The 17,192-nt window shown below is 33.1% G+C and overlaps 1 protein-coding gene across 3 annotated transcripts; it reads left to right on the top strand.

The window, feature by feature from the left end:
- The first annotated feature begins 4,315 nt into the window (after positions 1-4,315).
- Positions 4,316-16,844, top strand: LOC114392848. Of its 3 annotated transcripts, XR_003662399.1 has the most exons (17): positions 4,316-4,471; positions 6,713-7,250; positions 7,330-7,606; positions 8,159-8,457; positions 9,158-9,340; positions 9,605-10,354; positions 10,445-10,536; positions 10,631-10,690; positions 10,779-10,867; positions 12,387-12,974; positions 13,126-13,200; positions 13,444-13,514; positions 13,609-13,666; positions 14,635-14,848; positions 15,070-16,292; positions 16,382-16,445; positions 16,560-16,844. XR_003662399.1 is itself a non-coding variant. In XM_028354084.1 (15 exons), the coding sequence occupies exons 2-15, from the start codon at positions 6,838-6,840 to the stop codon at positions 15,780-15,782; spliced, it is 3,882 nt and encodes a 1,293-aa protein (XP_028209885.1). In that variant the 5' UTR covers positions 4,316-4,471; positions 6,713-6,837; the 3' UTR covers positions 15,783-16,844. The 3 variants fall into 3 exon arrangements, 1 of the variants encoding a protein (XP_028209885.1); XR_003662398.1 differs by having other exon boundaries at positions 16,382-16,844; XM_028354084.1 differs by having other exon boundaries at positions 15,070-16,844.
- The last annotated feature ends 348 nt before the right edge of the window (positions 16,845-17,192 follow it).

Below are 17,192 nucleotides of genomic sequence, written 5' to 3'. Positions count from 1 at the left end.
ACCTTCAAGTTGCATTTTGAATGTACTAATCATATATATAATCCAATCACAAGATGGGTTACATCTTACATGAAGCTTTTGAATTAAAAGTCAAATTGCGCTTCCTAATTTATAAGCTTGGCATAATCTATTTGTTCGTTTTACAATATGTCTCTCTGCATTTTGTCTCCCCGAATAATCCAAGACTAGGCATAATTCGACCATTTATGTTAACAAAACTTAGTCAAGCGCCTAATGTCTCTATCTGTATTCCTAATATACTGCACTAATTACTAAATCTTCACATGCAGTCAATCGGTAAAACTCACACTTTGCAAGTGTTAAACTTAAAATCATTCATTAGCCTTTTCCTAATTATTAATTTAAGCGGCTTTTGGAAAGAGTTAGTTCTTGATATGGTGGCCGGTATCCATAGATTCAATTTATGATCAAGCAGTATAAAATTGAATCTTTGACAACTTTTTTTTAATAAAATTTAAATTTATGTATAATTTAAGGTGGGCCTGTACACTAAAACTGCTTTTGTGTGGTGTGTGCTAGACATAAAACTAGCCATGAACTTTCACTCAATAATAATTTAAGCTTTTGGGAAATTGGTTCTTGATGATAATAATTATATTGTACTACAATTGTTTGTGTTTATTTAATTAAGTTCAGTGTCTCCTTCAGTATTATCATTTTCCAATCAGGGATGACTCCCATGCCTGGGGCCCCATGCTGATTAACTGATAATGACAACCTCAACTGTCATTTAAGGTAATAATTAAAGATGCATAATAGTAATTTCACCATCATCAAATCAGATAGATCTTTAACTGGAAACTGGTTATTTAAGGAAATAAAGATCCATTCGCTTCTAAGGAAACAACAAATTAATAATACAAAGCAGGGTTTGCCCTTCTTTTGAGTTGACACCCACAAGTGTACAGAGATATCGTCATAGCTAAAGCACTGGGTTCAGTAGAGCTCAGCTAAAGCAGGAGTATATATTAATTTGGAAGTTTTGAAGATAACTAGATAAAGTGCAAGTCTGTATCACAGGGTCATGACTAAAGTCCAAAGATACATGCCATCACTCGTGGCAGATTTTGATTCATCTTTCTTCGATCATTTCGCCTTTTTGTAGTGTGGCAAGCTATTAATTTCCAAATTAAATTATTTATACAATATATTTTAGGATGCTTTTAAATATTTTTTAATTTCATTTTACTACATATTTTTTTATTTCTTTTCTCTTTTGTACAAAATGTTGTATAAAGATGACATAAAAAGAGCAAAATGTTGTATAAAAATGAAATACAGTCAACATTTATCTTCATTTCCTTTACAGTAGTTTGTCAACAATATAGAATGTTAATCAATACTATTTTAGTATTTTATAATTATTTGTTAACGAATAAAAGTGAAAATATATATATATATATATATAAGTTTAATACTATTCAATATATATTATCAGTGTATTTTTATTAAAATTAATTAATTAGTAATTCTTTAATTACATAATGTTTTTAGAACATTCATTGATAATACTGTTATAAGAAAAAGTCCATTGAATTTGAGGGCCCTTTGGTCAGTTTGGTGTACAGAATTGCAAGGAACCTTGGGCTTCCGAAGAATATCTATGATGTTACCATAGTTGTTGACTATTGGAATGCTAAGGAAATAAATTTTTTCAGTGATAACCGTTGAGTGATAAAATGTCAATTGCAACCTTGGAATTGTACGGATTGTGATTTGTTGTCGTCGAGTCCAGTTTATACACACGTGCTTCGGTTTGACTTGCTCGTAACTCATGGTGCTTTGGCTGCACTTTCCTAAATTCTAGGATTATGCCGTACATGAAATCTTTGCCTAAAATGCCAGTTCGCCGTTAGAATACCAAACAAAAAAGAGGCACCAAATGACACAATGAATCAGAATCAGAGAATGAGTGTCAATGCCTGCCATGAAAACGATTCCAGCGTGTATGCAAACTGCAGAGAACCTATATGGAATTGGAATCTTTAGATGAGAAGAAATTAAAGAAGACTTATTTCCAACATTAACTTTAAATGATGTATTTCTTTTCATTATTAACTAGTTTAAACTTTTTAATTTGGTGAATGCATAGAGGAGATTTTCTTATTTGACAATGCATACAGGAGATTCTTAGTTTGTAAAGAATAAAACATACTAATAAAAATATACTGCAAAAATAAAATTATATCTACCCTTGTACTACTAATAGTTATTATTTTATGATTTTAAAACGTTAAATAATAAATTAATAATTTACTAATATTTCGGACCGTAGTATATTTTGAAAATTTGAATACTTTAATCTTATTTAGATCAGACTACTGATTTAGTTTTTCAAAATTTACTTATCATTATTTTAGTCCTTTAAACGTTTGGGATGTTCGTTTTTTAAACATTAAAATACATATAAAAAATTAGTCTTGTGTTATTTATAATTACTTGAAAAAAGACTGATTATTTTTATGTCATTTGAGTGTCTTATTTGGTATCATTGAATTTTCAATAAGTTATATGATGTGAAATTCCAAATTATTAAATAAATAACTTAATATTAATTTTCTATGTAAGTTTTGATAGTAGTGTATTTAATAAATATTTTAAAAACCAGATCGGTCATAAAAGTTTTTTTTTATATATATATATATATAAAACAATGCAGTATTATTCAGAATCGAAATGGGAGCTAAGCAATAAGCATGAATTCAGAGGCCCAAGATGAAAAAAATGCAACGAGGAACTTCTTCTATCCAAATGAAGTCACCATTAACTTAAGGCAAATCTAACTAACAACTGGGCTAACTGGTTAGCTTTCCTTTTAATATGGGATCAGACAAAAATAACGAAGAGAAGAGATAATATTTCTACAGTCCAAAACCACCATTCCAAAATATATGGGTGTGAGCTGTAAGAGAATTCACCATTTTAATTTTTTACATGATAAAAATATATTCAAATTTCCCATCCACTTCTTCCATAAATCATAAACGTCTTTTATATTTTCACCAAATTCCACCAAATATGTTTTCACACACATATAAAGTAAAATGTAACCTGAATTTTTTTAATAATCATATGATGTTTATTTTATACTTTTTTAACATCGAAATAGTTTTTAGGATCTCTTCCCATTATGTTATAATAAGTTACTACTATTTGATGAGTTACTTTTTTACGGAGGGAGGGTAAGAATCACAAATTATTATCAACAATAAAAGTGTAAATTTTTTAATTTAAGTATTTAATACAACTACCTGTTAAAGATTTTAAAAAATAATTATTAAGTTTGAACAATTTTGAGTAAGTTGACTCATACACATAGTAAAAGATATTACGATGTTACTTTACTTTATAATTTATCCTATTCTAGTTGTTTAGTATAATTTTTATCCTGATCGAGGGGGACTAGATTAAAAAAATATCAGGATATAATAGTGTACGTATATATATAATTTATAATATATGAATATTTATTTATTTTCATCAATATATATAAATTTATTTTCTTATATCTATAACCGTTAATATATATAATTATCTTTTTTATGTATTCATTTTTTAAAATTATTCTTTAGTATATTCAAGTGTAATTGCCATCACATCTTCTAAAAAAATTGTGCCACTGTTTTATTCAATTATTTTTTCTTCCTTTTGAAAATAAAGTTAGTAATATATTTATAAATACTTTGAAATATAAATTTAAATATATTATTAATTATGTTTTTAAAAAATTAGAGTTTGTGAGACTAATATTAAAGAAAATGAAATTCATAAATATTATATTGTTATAGAAAATTATATTAATTATTTAAGAAATATTATAACATTTGTGTGTATATATATATATATATATATATTTAATCTTGTATTTTTATATTTTATTTTAAAATATTAAATGTGAATTGTAACTTTGATCTTTTACTTAATTTTTATAATTTAGAAAATAATATAATATACAAAATAAAAATAAAAGATTATTTAATACGCATGAAATAATATAAGAATTTATCGTACATTTATTTTTATCTTACTCTTATAGTATTTTATCTGGTCACGAAACAATACCTGAATTTGTTTTTGGCAATTAACAATACCTGAATCTTAACTAATTTTAATTTAGTTGATTACAATAATTTACATGATGCGATAATAATCATAGCACATGTATGTAACACATTGCCAGTTATACGGTGTTGGAACAGCGGTATTCCGAAAAAGCCCCTGATTGAATGGGGATCCTAAATTTGGAAAAAGGGAAAACATGGGCAAAAGGGTAATTTGAAGTCGGTCCAATTGTTGGCGATCATGATCAAAACACCGGACTCCATGGCTTCGCCTTGTACGAATTTGGAGCTCCAACTCAGCGTCGGGCAACTCAACTCCTCCCAATTCCAACCTGCCCTTCGATTCTCTCAATCTCCAATTGCACTCTCTCATCGTTGTGACATTCAAGGTCTTCAAATTTGAATTTCGCTCTATTTTTTCATTTTTTTTCTATTTCTCCTGATTCAGCTTCTAGGGTTTTGTTTTTCTGCAATTCGTAATGCTCTTGCTGCTTCGCGAAGGACGTTCGTTATTTTTCTTTTACCGTTTTTCGTTGATTTGACCCCTAGGGTTTCGTCTTCTTGCTTATCTGTGTTCCTGAAAAAAAAAAATCAAATTAAAATTGTGCTTTCGAGATGGAGGCAATTGGGGAGAACTGGAGAAGGGGTATCTGCTTGAATGGACTTGCTTCAACATAGGCAGCACGAGTTATCTTGTTCATTGATGCATATTTATTTTCTGGTTTTTTGTATTAGAAATAGTTTACCACTTTGGATATTAATTGACCAAAATTGCATTAATATTGCATTATGTTTTTATCTTATGTTTAAAAGTAAAGATTGCAAGGTAAATTTTAATGTGCCGTCACTGCTTAATATATTGGTAGATAGATAGTGCATTGAACTGGCGAAGTAAACTTTAGAAACAGAGAAGATGGGTGTGAGTATAGGAAGGACAAATTGTAAACAGGAGTGTGTGTCTGATGTTGCTGTTTGGCACATTCGGAGGGTGGGACTTAATCTGTTTTTCTGCATCACAAAAAATTGTGTTTGATTATTTATAAAGATTGACATTCTGTTTGTTTCTTATGAATAGGATAAATGGAGTCTAATTAATTAATGGCTTTGATTGGTGTTTGAAGTCTGGTCAGCATAAATAGTTATAGTAATTGGTTTGTGTGTACTGTGTAGCATATTGTTGACAAATCTTCATAGCATTTATTGTAACAATATAGATTTTACCATCATGCCAATCAAACATTTATTTACATAAAATTATATTTCTTTATATGATCTTAATGTTTGGTAAAGTATGAGCTGTCTGACTTGCATATGATGAGCTTGCTCGTCTGTTCTATGGTCAGAATCAATGTTGACTGTTGCGGAGTTGGAAAAATTCTTACACATGGTTATATGAATCATTTTTTTCCCTAATATTGTTTGGGAGTGTCTGTTAATAATTTAACTTTAAGATTTCTTTGTTCAATAATTTGCAACTTCAAAAGATACCTACCTTTATAACAAAAGCATGCCTAGTGGCAGATATAAGATTAGGGTCTTGTTAACCAGTGCCCTAAGGGCATTGGTTAAGGAATTTAAAGGGGAAGATTTTATTGGAAAATCATATGGGAGCGCATTTAAAAATCATACGGGAGCACATTTTAGGCATCCCGATAAAAAACTTTCCTCGTTTACTTCTTTAACCAGTGCCCTTAGGGCACTAGTTAGCATTTGCTTTAAGATTAAGATTAAAGGTGTGCATATTACATCATACAAACATTTTACATGATTTTTTAACCTTTAGTCTCACTTCAACTGTAACTTTGGTAGTTAAAGTTATTAAAATGAGGTTTTACACTGGAGATTTATGACATGTTTGTTTATGCTTAAAGTGAAGTGATTCTACACTATAGTTTTTTAGTGTTTTTTCCAGGAGTTATAATTTTCATAGCCTAAATAAAGCACTAGAATGGTTTTTTTAAAGTTTCTTTTAACAAAACATATAATTATATTTTTTAAACATTTTTATTTTATTTTTTTCTTTAAAAAATTCACCAACAAACAGGCCTTGTAATTTGATTTTCTTTTTGTTGAAATGGTATACTTTATGGAGAAATGGTAAATTAGTTATATACAAATGAGGATCTAACCCTACACAGAGCAGAATCTGTGAAATTTATGATGCAATTTAATCTAATTTTTATGAGATTTGTCTAGTAGATTGGAGTTAAGGATGTAATATTTTTTTTCGGAGTATCCATTTTGAGTATCTTTTTATTAGAATGCTGTCACTGCTAGTTTTATTTACATTTATAATTTTTGACATTTAGGTAGATTTGTTTCATCATATGTGGAAATTATTAGAATATATGTCATATGTTTTACTTTTTTTACTATAGAGTACTGAGATTTGGAATAACAAAATAATACAACTTTAACCAATCAGATAAGCTTTTTATGATGTGTTACAAGTTTTTTACCTTTTAATAAATTTAAAAGTTTTTTTTTTTGTTCATACGAGTTTGTGATAGCCTTTGAGTATGAGTCCTTATTTGCATTCCCAAGTCATACCTCTGATGAATTGTTGGGGTGCACATAACATCTCTTGGCCAAAATAATTTGATTTTTCTGTGATTATTTTGACCTTTCAGGTGCTTTGTCCAATTGTTCTCTTGTAATTTAGATTTGCCCTTTATGTGCCATAGTGGTGCATCCTTGTCATGCACCGGTCTCTGCTCTGTATTTTTGACTCAAAGGATGTGTGGGAACTAGGGCAATGGCAACATCTAGCAAGTTTGATCCATCTTCCAGTAGCCCAGATAGACCATTGTACCCTGGGCAACGTGGATCCCACATAGCTGCTTCATTAGATAGATCAGGTAGCTTTCAGGAAAGCATGGAAAATCCAATTCTGTCTTCTCTTCCTAACATGTTAAGAAGCAGTTCTCCAGCAACACATGGAGATGTGGAGAGCTTCTTCAATTATGTACGCTTTGATCCAAAGTTGTTAACGCTAGAGCATAAGTCTAATCGTCAAATGGATTTTAAGCGACATGTTAATGCTGCTCTTGGAATTTCACCTGATGAATCTCCATCTAGTTCTTCAAAAGGCAAGCTACTGCCATCACCTGTACCAGAAGACATGAAACGGGTGAAGGATGCTTTGGGTGCAAACATTGTGAAGGCAAGGTAGTTCTTTGTAGGTTTTGTTACTTGCATTGAAGTTAGATGTGTGTAATTAAGTTTATAACATTGCATTATTCAACAGGGAACGTGTGAAAATGTTTAGTGAGGCTTTATCTGTATTCCATGAAGTTTTCCCAGCTATAACTTCAAAGAAAAGATCTCGAGCTGAAGGTTTTTCTAATGATCGTTCTAATGCCATGTTAAGTGATCGACCAGTCTTGGGGCCAAGCATAGGTAAGGTTGGAGTTCAAGGTCATCCTGTCACAGGTGGTTTTGAACTTGAGCACCAAAAGTCTGAAGAACGTACCAAAAATGTTGTTCCAAACAAGCGCACTCGAACTTCTATGGTTGATGTAAGGGTATGTGTCTTTGATTTCCCCCCATGCTTGTTTGCAAGTGTTAACATGCTCAATTTCACTCTTTTTAATTCTTCCTGCAATTGCTTATTCATTTTCTTACTGTTTCAAAATTTAAAATAAATACTGTACCGTCATAAATAATAGTATATATGTCCTAGTAGTATATTTTGATTTTGTAATATCTCTGATTTACATGGAAACCGCCTTTGTTAAAAATTGCCTTTGCAAAAACTGCCCGCTGGCTGCTAGAACATTTCTCCAGTGGTATTCTTGAAAAAAATTATATGTAGATTTATTGTTTACATTATGTGTTCTGCGTGAAGCTTGTAAAGAGCTTTATGTTGGTTTATGCCTTTCTCATTTTTTCTCTGGAAGGGGTGGAATATAGGATATTCTACCTTTTCAGTTTTTAGGTTCTAATAAGGCATAATTGTGTTGTAGACTCAGCTTTAAAATTTTGTTCTTTCCTTTATATGGAGAGTTATCTTTCAGATTAATAAGGCTTGCAATAAAACCTTTTGAGAAAAACTGCTTTGTTTTTATAAATTTCAGATGGATGTGCGGACTAATTCTCTCGTCAGGCCATCAGGGACAGTTGACAGAGATAAGGAAAAGCTACGGATTGCCAACAATGGTGTGGTTCAGAGTGAAGAACGAACTTTACCTATTGGAGGCGATGGTTGGGAAAAGTCAAAAATGAAGAAGAAGCGTTCCTGTATCAAACTAGATGGTTCTCCAAGTACAACATTGACTAAACCTGTTAACACCTTCCAAGAAACTAAACAGGGAATGCAACAAAGACTTGCTACTGATTCGCGATCAAAATTGAGTAATGATTCTCATTCTTTCAGGTACGAACGTGTTATGTAATTAATATATATATATTTTTTTATCATATTCAATTGTCAATATAATATTTCTTATTTTAGGCTAAAACAACATTTTAATGGGAAGATTGGAGAGTAGGCACATTTTTTATGGGAGGATTGAGGATAAGAAAATCCTCCCTTAAAATGAGGAAAAAAGTGTCAAAATGTCCAAAAAAATTGTTAGGCTTTTCAATCTTTATGCACATCAACAAAAGAAATTCCTTTGAAATAACCATGAGCATATCCCTGGAGAGAATCCATACAAACAATCCTGTTGAATGTTGGGGCAAAGAGACATTCTTGAAAATGCAATCATTCCATTTCCTCTCCAATCAACTGCCTGATAACTGTATTAATTGCTTAGTTCCATAGAATTGTAGCCTCCTGTTTGCTGCCAAATGTTTTAATTGGAGAATGAAAATAAATTATAAGCTGTAACTGTTTTGGAGTTCTCTTCAGAGTCTTAATGGTGAAAGGATTTTCTTCAAAGAAAGAGAATACAGTTGTGAGGGATTTTGCTGATATTAAGGGTCATGAATTTAAAATCGTTGATGGATGATATCATGTAACTAAATATATATATATATATATATATATATATATATTTGCTCTATCCAATTCTTATTGATTTTCTTGCTTAAACCTAGCCGATAAATATAATCATTTCATGTATTTTTTTTAGGTTAGGAGTTTCTAATGGAACTGTTGGAGCTGGAAAATCAGATGGTATCTCTCAACAAACTGGGTTGGGCATACGAGCCTCTACCCCTAGAAACAACCAAGATAATAATTCCCTTGTCAATGATAGGAGGGGTCGTCCTGTTAGTTCAGACAAGGAAAGGGTGAACTTCAGAGCTGTAAACAAGTAAACACAAGCTGTGGAACCCCTTTTCTTTATATGATTTTGTGCTTTTAGGAAAAAGAATTGTCCTTCACTAAAACATTTTTGCATGTTGCTTTCTCATTTTATCCTTATTTTCATCTTGTTTTGGTAGAATTGTTCAATTGTTTGCTTTCTGTATGCTATGGAGCCTTGTGATTATAGTTCAGATGTCTCTTCATCTGTGTGATATTTTTTCTGCAAATGATGATTGATTCAGTCAGTATCTGTCTTATGTTCTATGGCCAGGGCAACTGCACGTGATGAATTTAATTCAGCTAGCCCAACCTCAGGTGCAAAAATGAACACTGCTATTCGGGCTCCTCGGTCAGGTTCTGGAGTTGCCCCCAAGTTGTCACCAGTTGTCCATAGAGCAGGTGTTTCTAATGATTGGGAACTGTCTCACTCTTCCCCAAAGCCCCCTGCTGCTGGTGGTACTAGCAATCGTAAACGTGTAGCATCAGCACGGTCATCTTCCCCACCTGTTGTCCCCTGGCAGAGGCCACAAAAGAGCTCTCGCACTGCTAGAAGAACAAATTTCATGCCTATTGTTTCAAATAGTGATGAAGCTCCAGCTTTGGATACTGCATCTGATGTGGCTGGTAATGATCTTGGGTTAGGATTTGCCAGACGCTTGGCTGGCAGTTCTCCTCAGCAAATTAAACTAAAAGGTGATCCTTCATCTTCAGCTGCCTTATCTGAAAGTGAAGAGTCAGGGGTGGCTGATGTTAAACCAAAAGAAAAGGGTAGGAAAGCAGAAGAGATAGACCAGAAATCTGGACAAAATGTTCAAAAGGTGTCTAATATGGTATTGCCAACAAGAAAGAATAAGCTTGTTTCTGGGGAAGAACATGGAGATGGTGTTCGGAGGCAAGGGAGGACAGGACGCAATCTTGCTGCCACAAGGTCAATGATTCCAATGACATCTGAGAAGCTTGGGAATATAGGAACTGCAAAACAACTTAGAAGTGCAAGACTAGGATCTGATAAGAATGAAAGGTTCACATCCTTCTATCTAAGCACTTTGTTTAAGTTGCAATTTTTTTGGACAGATGGACTAAAGTCTATGATTTGATGAAACCCTTGCAGCAAGGCAGGTCGTCCACCATCCAGGAAACTTTCTGATCGCAAGGCCTATGCACGTCAAAAGCCTGCTATTAATGCAGCGGCAGATTTTTTTGGTACTAGTTCATGCTTCTAGAAAATATTTAATGAACGCAACTCTTAACCACAGTACAAGTATATTGTTATTCACTTTTGGTTTATTTGGTTTAGTTGAGTCAGAAGATGGACATGAAGAGCTGCTGGCTGCTGTAAAGGGTGTTATCAACTCTGGTATGAATCTTACTGAATACTATCTATATTTGCAGCCTAAAATATTTCCCCCTGATGGAGTTGTTTTGTATTTTTCTTATTACTGCAGCTCATGCATTCTCCAGCCCCTTCTGGAGGCAGATGGAGCCTTTCTTCAGTTTGATAACTGAGGAGGATATTGCTTATTGGAAACAAAAGGTAATCTTTTCCTTTTCAAGGATTACAAAGGACATTATTTTTTTTTGGTTAAATTAACAATTTTGTTTTAACTCCGACATGAAAAACTCTACGCTTTGGTTCTTACATGAAAATAAATTTATGTGAATCAATCCTTATTGTTTGTTGATGTTACACCAGTGTTAGATTTGGTTTTCCATTGTAGTTCTTACACGAAAAAAATTTAAACTTGATTTTGGTCTTTACATGGAAAAAAAATATTTTTTGTCCTTACACTAGACACATTTAGTGAGATTTTTCAATATAGTGACCAGAATGTGAAGTTTATTCGTGTAGGGATGCAAACAAGAAATGATGCAAAGTGTGGGGACCCAATTTTTTTAATTTAACCGTTTTTCTTTTGCATTGGATTTGTAGTAATGCTCTTTTAGCTCAAAATTTCAGAAAAAAAAAGAGTACATTCCGGCAATATTACTTTCACTTTTTTTTATGGTGTCCATATTCCATAATATCTTAATTTCATGGGTAGTACCAGGTTAACTCAATCATGCATTAGTAATTATTAATGAGGATACCATACCTGGGTGCTATTGTTGACTACTGGCAGGTTTATTTTGTTTACTTAGATATTTTTTATGGTGTCCATATTCCATAATGATGTTTATGGTATACATCACTATTATTACTGAGAAATGGTTAAATGTCGACTAGATCAAGAATGCAATATTGCCTTTTGGTTTAGATATTTATTTGGTGTTATAGATATGATCTAGAAGATGAAATACATCACAGCCATTGACTGTTGTAGCTTAATATGACATTGACACAGATCAATTCTGTATGTATCCAATGTCATTTGAAAACTGTATTAGCTAGCTTCCATTACCTCTTGTTTAGGTTAAACTAAACCCAGAATCTAAATAAAAATGCTCACTGTAATTGGCTTGTATCTGGGAATATGGGTGGGGTGGGGAATAAACTTCTAGGGAAAAAATGAGAAGGTAAAATGCATTGAGATTCTCCATAAGCTAAAAAATTAGCTTATACACCTTAGCTTTTGGAGAAGATAAATGAAAAGAGCTTTTATAAAAATTAAATGCATAAGTTGATTTTAGCTTATGTGTGAAATTCAATTCATTATATCTTCTTATTTTCGTAGAGAAGTTTATCCAAACGAGGTCAATGGATACAACTTTTTTGGCTTTAGTAATTTCAAGAAACAGATAGCATTGATATGACCTTTGGTTGATTATTTCAGGGTTAGAACTTTTTTGAAAACTACAAATGTTTATTATGTTCTGATGCAGCATGGAACTATGGCTGTCAACTTTTTTTGGTTTTGTTATGCCTGTTTCATACATCTGTTCAGTTTTATTTTGATATATTTTTAAAAAAATTTCTTTATTGTTTTGTAAATTGTATTTATGTTTATTGATGATTAAAGCAAAATTAAATTCATTTGAAAATTTGGAATTTCTGAGACAAACCTAGAATAGGAATAGATTATTAAATTTTTTTTAATACTTCACTTGCCCTTCAGGTAAATCTTGAATCAAGCACTCTGACACCAACTCCCATTCCTTCAAATATTGATGGCGTTGAAACCATTGTTAATGGATATGGGTTAATGGGATGTGAAAGAGATGCTGGATTTGATGCTCAATGGAATGCTGGAATTGTTGCAGAACAGTTGCAACTATCTAAGGGAGATCATAATGTGATTCCTCTCTGTCAAAGGCTTATAGCTGCTTTAATCTCAGAGGAGGAGTGTGGTGGTGGAAGTGAACACTTCAAGTTTGATGCATATGATACTGAGTTTGAGCCTGATGGGGAACCAGAATTGAATGGTTTGGATCACCACTCAGGAACAAATTTTCAGTTTCCTTGTCATTCTGCCTATAATGGTTTTAGGATTATGGACAAACCAGAACATGATGAAACTGAAAGGGATATATTTGGTATTCCTCCAACTGGGTTGAATTCTAGCTTTGGTAAATCCATAAATGGTTTTCTTCGTGATAAAGCAATGTCTAGCTTCACCTGTTCAGAGTTGCAATATGATAGCTTGGATATAAATGATAAGCTTCTCTTGGAGCTTAAAAGTATTGGAATTTCCCCAGCACCAGTAGTAAGTGTAGTTCCCTAATTCAAAGGATTTAAACTATATTGTTCATTTTTGTGTTGATGCTACTAATAGATATACTTCAAGATGTTTTGACCTTTGCTGTTGAATCTTTAATATGTTACTCTGATACTGATTTTAATTTTATTTTTTCAAGCCTGATATGTTGCAAACAGATGATGAAGGAATATCAGAGGATATTACTAGGTTGGAGGAGCTTTACCTGGGACAGGTACTGATTGATGCTGTAGCTAGTTATACTTTATTAGTTGTCAAAATCTTTTTTCCCATAACTATTATTTGTCATGTGATATTTCACATATTAGATTTTATATAAGTTCTCCAATATATAAATATATAGACCAGTCATAGAGATGGAAACCTTCAATTTGTAGATTTCATTAAACATTTAATGCTTTTCATTCTTTATCTTATGTAATTCACTTTGATTTTTGTATTTTCTTGTATTTCACAGATTTCCAAGAAGAAAAGCTTACTAGATGGATTGTTCAAATCTGCCTCAGTGGATAAAGAACTTCAAGAAAAGTAATTGCACTGCCATTTATAGCTTAATTATTTGCTTATTTTAACCTTTTTGCTTTCATTCTTCTGAATGGAAATATAAACTTCCGTTTAACAGGGATTTTGAGCAACGTGCTCTAGATAAACTTGTTGTGATGGCTTATGAGAAATACATGGTAATTTTCTTAACATTCAATACTATTTGTGTATATAATAATATGCTTTCAGTTTTAGAATTTAATTTTTGCATGGTATTTTACTTTTGCACTTGTTGAAAAGGCTGGAGATCTTTATATTACAATAATGTGTGAGGGATTGTGAGAGCCTTGTCTAGACACTATGACTGTCTAGGGATGAGTAGTGTTTTCTCTCCTAGTTTTGTCATCATCAGCCCTTGGGGCTGATTTTAAGCAACTAAATGTGGAAGGTTTTTATTTGGAAGCGAAACATTTGTTATTTTTTGTATTTCTGATGTAATAAATCCTTTATCAGTTTGTTTATATTTTCCAATTTTAATTGTGTAACATTCAGCTCTTAGGGCCTATGTTAATAAAACCTTTTTTTTTTGTCTGTCTGTTTGTGTGTGATATATTGACCTATTGGTTTTTACAGAGTAAAACCAAAATTCATGCTTTGCATTATTGTCTTTGTTGAGAATCAGGAATTTAATGTATAATGATGTGATAGGATACGATATCTGATTTAGAGAAAACCAAATATCCTCTAATTATGTGTAACCAATACTACTTGTCTATATAAACAAGCATCTGCCATGTACTCTGATACACGGTTTCAGTCTATTACCCCTCTATATTTTCTCTCATTTTACAGTCTTGGTTAAAATAATCAAAATTGTGGTAGAAAAAAAAAACAAGCCTTCCATTTACTAGTATAGTCAAATGTCAATAAAAGGGTGGTCCATGCACTAGGCTCCCAAGTCAGTTGTGGGGTTTAAGGAGGATAAGATGTATGTGTTTTTACTTGTGAGAAAAGAGGCTCTGCAACTAAAATCCATAACTACCATGTCACTAGGTTGTTACCCTTACTGTTATGCAAGTTTCAATCTCAAAATGCCCTGTCTTTTTACTGTTGTATAATTAGGTCACATGGCTGAGTAATTGAAAAATGAATGATTGATTGACAGGCTTGTTGGGGTCCTAGTCCTTCTGGTGGGAAAAATACAAGCAACAAAATGGCCAAGCAAGCTGCACTGGGATTTGTCAAACGGACATTGGAGCGATGCCATCAATTTAAAGATACTGGCAAGAGCTGCTTCAGTGATCCCTTATTCAAGGATATGTTCCTTGCTGAATCCTCCAAACCTTATGCCTCTTCCCTTTCTGTGGAAGCAAGAACAGGTGCCTTCTTCATTACTTTCTTGGAATAAGTGCTTTGATCTACTCTGTTTCTTCTACCTCAATTGTGTTCAGCATCACCACTTTAGCTTGCATTCTAATAACTTTGATTGTGTATACCATGTTTGTCTAATATGCTATGTCAAGTCATCTTTTTTATCTTTTTGCTTATCTCAACAGATGCTGGATTTTGATATTTTAATTTATTTGTTTACTTGCTGCAGCTTCCATGGGTTCACTGCAGAGCCCATCACAGTTTAGTCAGAATATGGATAATCATGATCTCAATTCATCAGATGTGCTTCCTGCTTTAAATAACTCATCTGAGCAAACTAGTGGGAAGGAAGATCTCTGGTCAAACAGAGTGAAGAAGAGGGAATTGTCCCTTGATGATGTTGGTGGTACTCCAGGTATTTCTAGTGCTCCAGGCATCGAAAGTTCTGCAACAAGCAGTGCAAAAGGAAAGAGAAGTGAGAGAGACGGAAAGGGGCACAGCAGGGAGGTACAATCCCGAAATGGAACTACTAAAGTTGGTAGGCCAGCATCATCCAGTGCTAAGGGAGATAGAAAATCTAAAACAAAGCCTAAGCAGAAAGCAACTCAGAATTCTGTTTCTGTGAATGGCCTCCTCGGGAAGCTATCAGAGCAACCAAAACCAGCATTGCCTTCTGTTCCAAAGTCTAATGAAATGCCTACAAATAGCAATGCAAAGGAAAAGGATGAGTTTGGCTTGGGTGGATTGGATGACCACGAGCCTATTGACTTGTCCAACCTGCAGTTACCTGGAATGGATGTACTTGGTGTTGGTGATGACCAAGGTCAGGATCTTGGTTCGTGGTTAAATATTGATGACGATGGATTACAGGATCATGATGACTTTATGGGCGGCCTTGAAATCCCAATGGATGATCTATCAGACTTGAATATGATGGTTTGAAGCTGCTTTTTTTTGTATAGTCCTGTTCAGTATACCAATAACAAAGCAAACAAAGTACGTTGAAGAAATGACTAGTTACATAGGATGGTCTTATGGCTAATCCCGTCCACAATTAGGTTATATAGATTCTTTGGTAGACTATTCCCTCCAAGTTGTTTTTGAGTGACCTTTCCAGCTGTTTCGGATTTTGCTCGTGTTAAAGTTCATGACTTCCACTGTAAAGATCTTTTTGTTCAAGGTACAAGTTAGCATTCCTGGTAATTATATCTTAGCAAACACTTCCTGTTTGTTTCTCTTACAAATCAGAGAACAAGACCTCTTGTACATACATTTAATATTTCTAATAAAATCAGCTTTTCATTTGTCGAAATTACACCTAGCTGGCCACTCTGTTGGTCTCCCTTCTCTCCCCCTCCTGCTTGGGTTTTCTTTTCCTGGCATTTTGTGTTTTGCAGATATGTAACTCAATGGGATTTAGTGCAAGTGGTTTGCTGCAGTGGCTTCATCCAGGTATTATCCACATTATTGTATGAGGTTTCCAAGGAAAAACTGATACTGATGTGAATGTGGTCAACTGATTGTTGTCTGCCTTGCTCCAGATATAATCCAGCTGCTGTGCTACTTTGGGTATATCATCGCTCAGTCTCTCTCTCTCCAATTAAGGTTGGAAGTGAATCTGGATTACACATTTTGCCTGATATTGTAATAACCCATAAAAGGTCTTGCAAAGGAGCTGAGAGTTGTTAATATTCATTCTAGTTGATTTTGACTTCTCAGATGCCGTAGTTGGATGAATTACAACTTTTGATGATTGAAGGGAGATCTTGTTGCGTAATTTCAAATATTCTTGGCATGATTCACCTTTGTAAGATATGTGTCAGGGAATTTTCTTCCCTGACGAAATTGAGCTGCAGTTCCTTTTATGCAGGGAGGTAAGCTTTGAATCCTTGCTGGCCTTCCTAACTTCAAACTTTCTATTTAAATTTTCATGTGTATATTGTGGAAGATACTATTCGATGATATTGTAGTAAAATTACATTGGGACATCAAACGCGCATAAAATTTGGTTCTATTCATAGATTAGTAGCATGTAGCTCACATGGATTATCTTCCTCCTTAAGCAAGATTTTCCTCTATGTAATTACATATTATATGTTGCTGGGGCCAGGGTTTTCCTTTATATTGGGACTTGATGTGAACAAGTCAACAATTTAGTTTAGTTTTTAATTTTTACATGGCTGTCTGCTTCAAAATTAAGAATAATGCAACAAAAAATAATTGATAGATAATGGGATTCATTCAATATAGTAGTTGTGTGAGTTGAAGTTCGTTTCTCTCAGAAACCTTTGAAAAAACCTTTTGGTCAATCCTCTACGGATACCTGCTGAGTATAGGTTATGTTCTGTCTAT

Source organism: Glycine soja, chromosome 17 (assembly GCF_004193775.1).
Source record: "Glycine soja cultivar W05 chromosome 17, ASM419377v2, whole genome shotgun sequence".
NCBI lineage: Eukaryota > Viridiplantae > Streptophyta > Magnoliopsida > Fabales > Fabaceae > Glycine > Glycine soja.
This window is presented reverse-complemented; position numbering and strand designations above follow the sequence as displayed.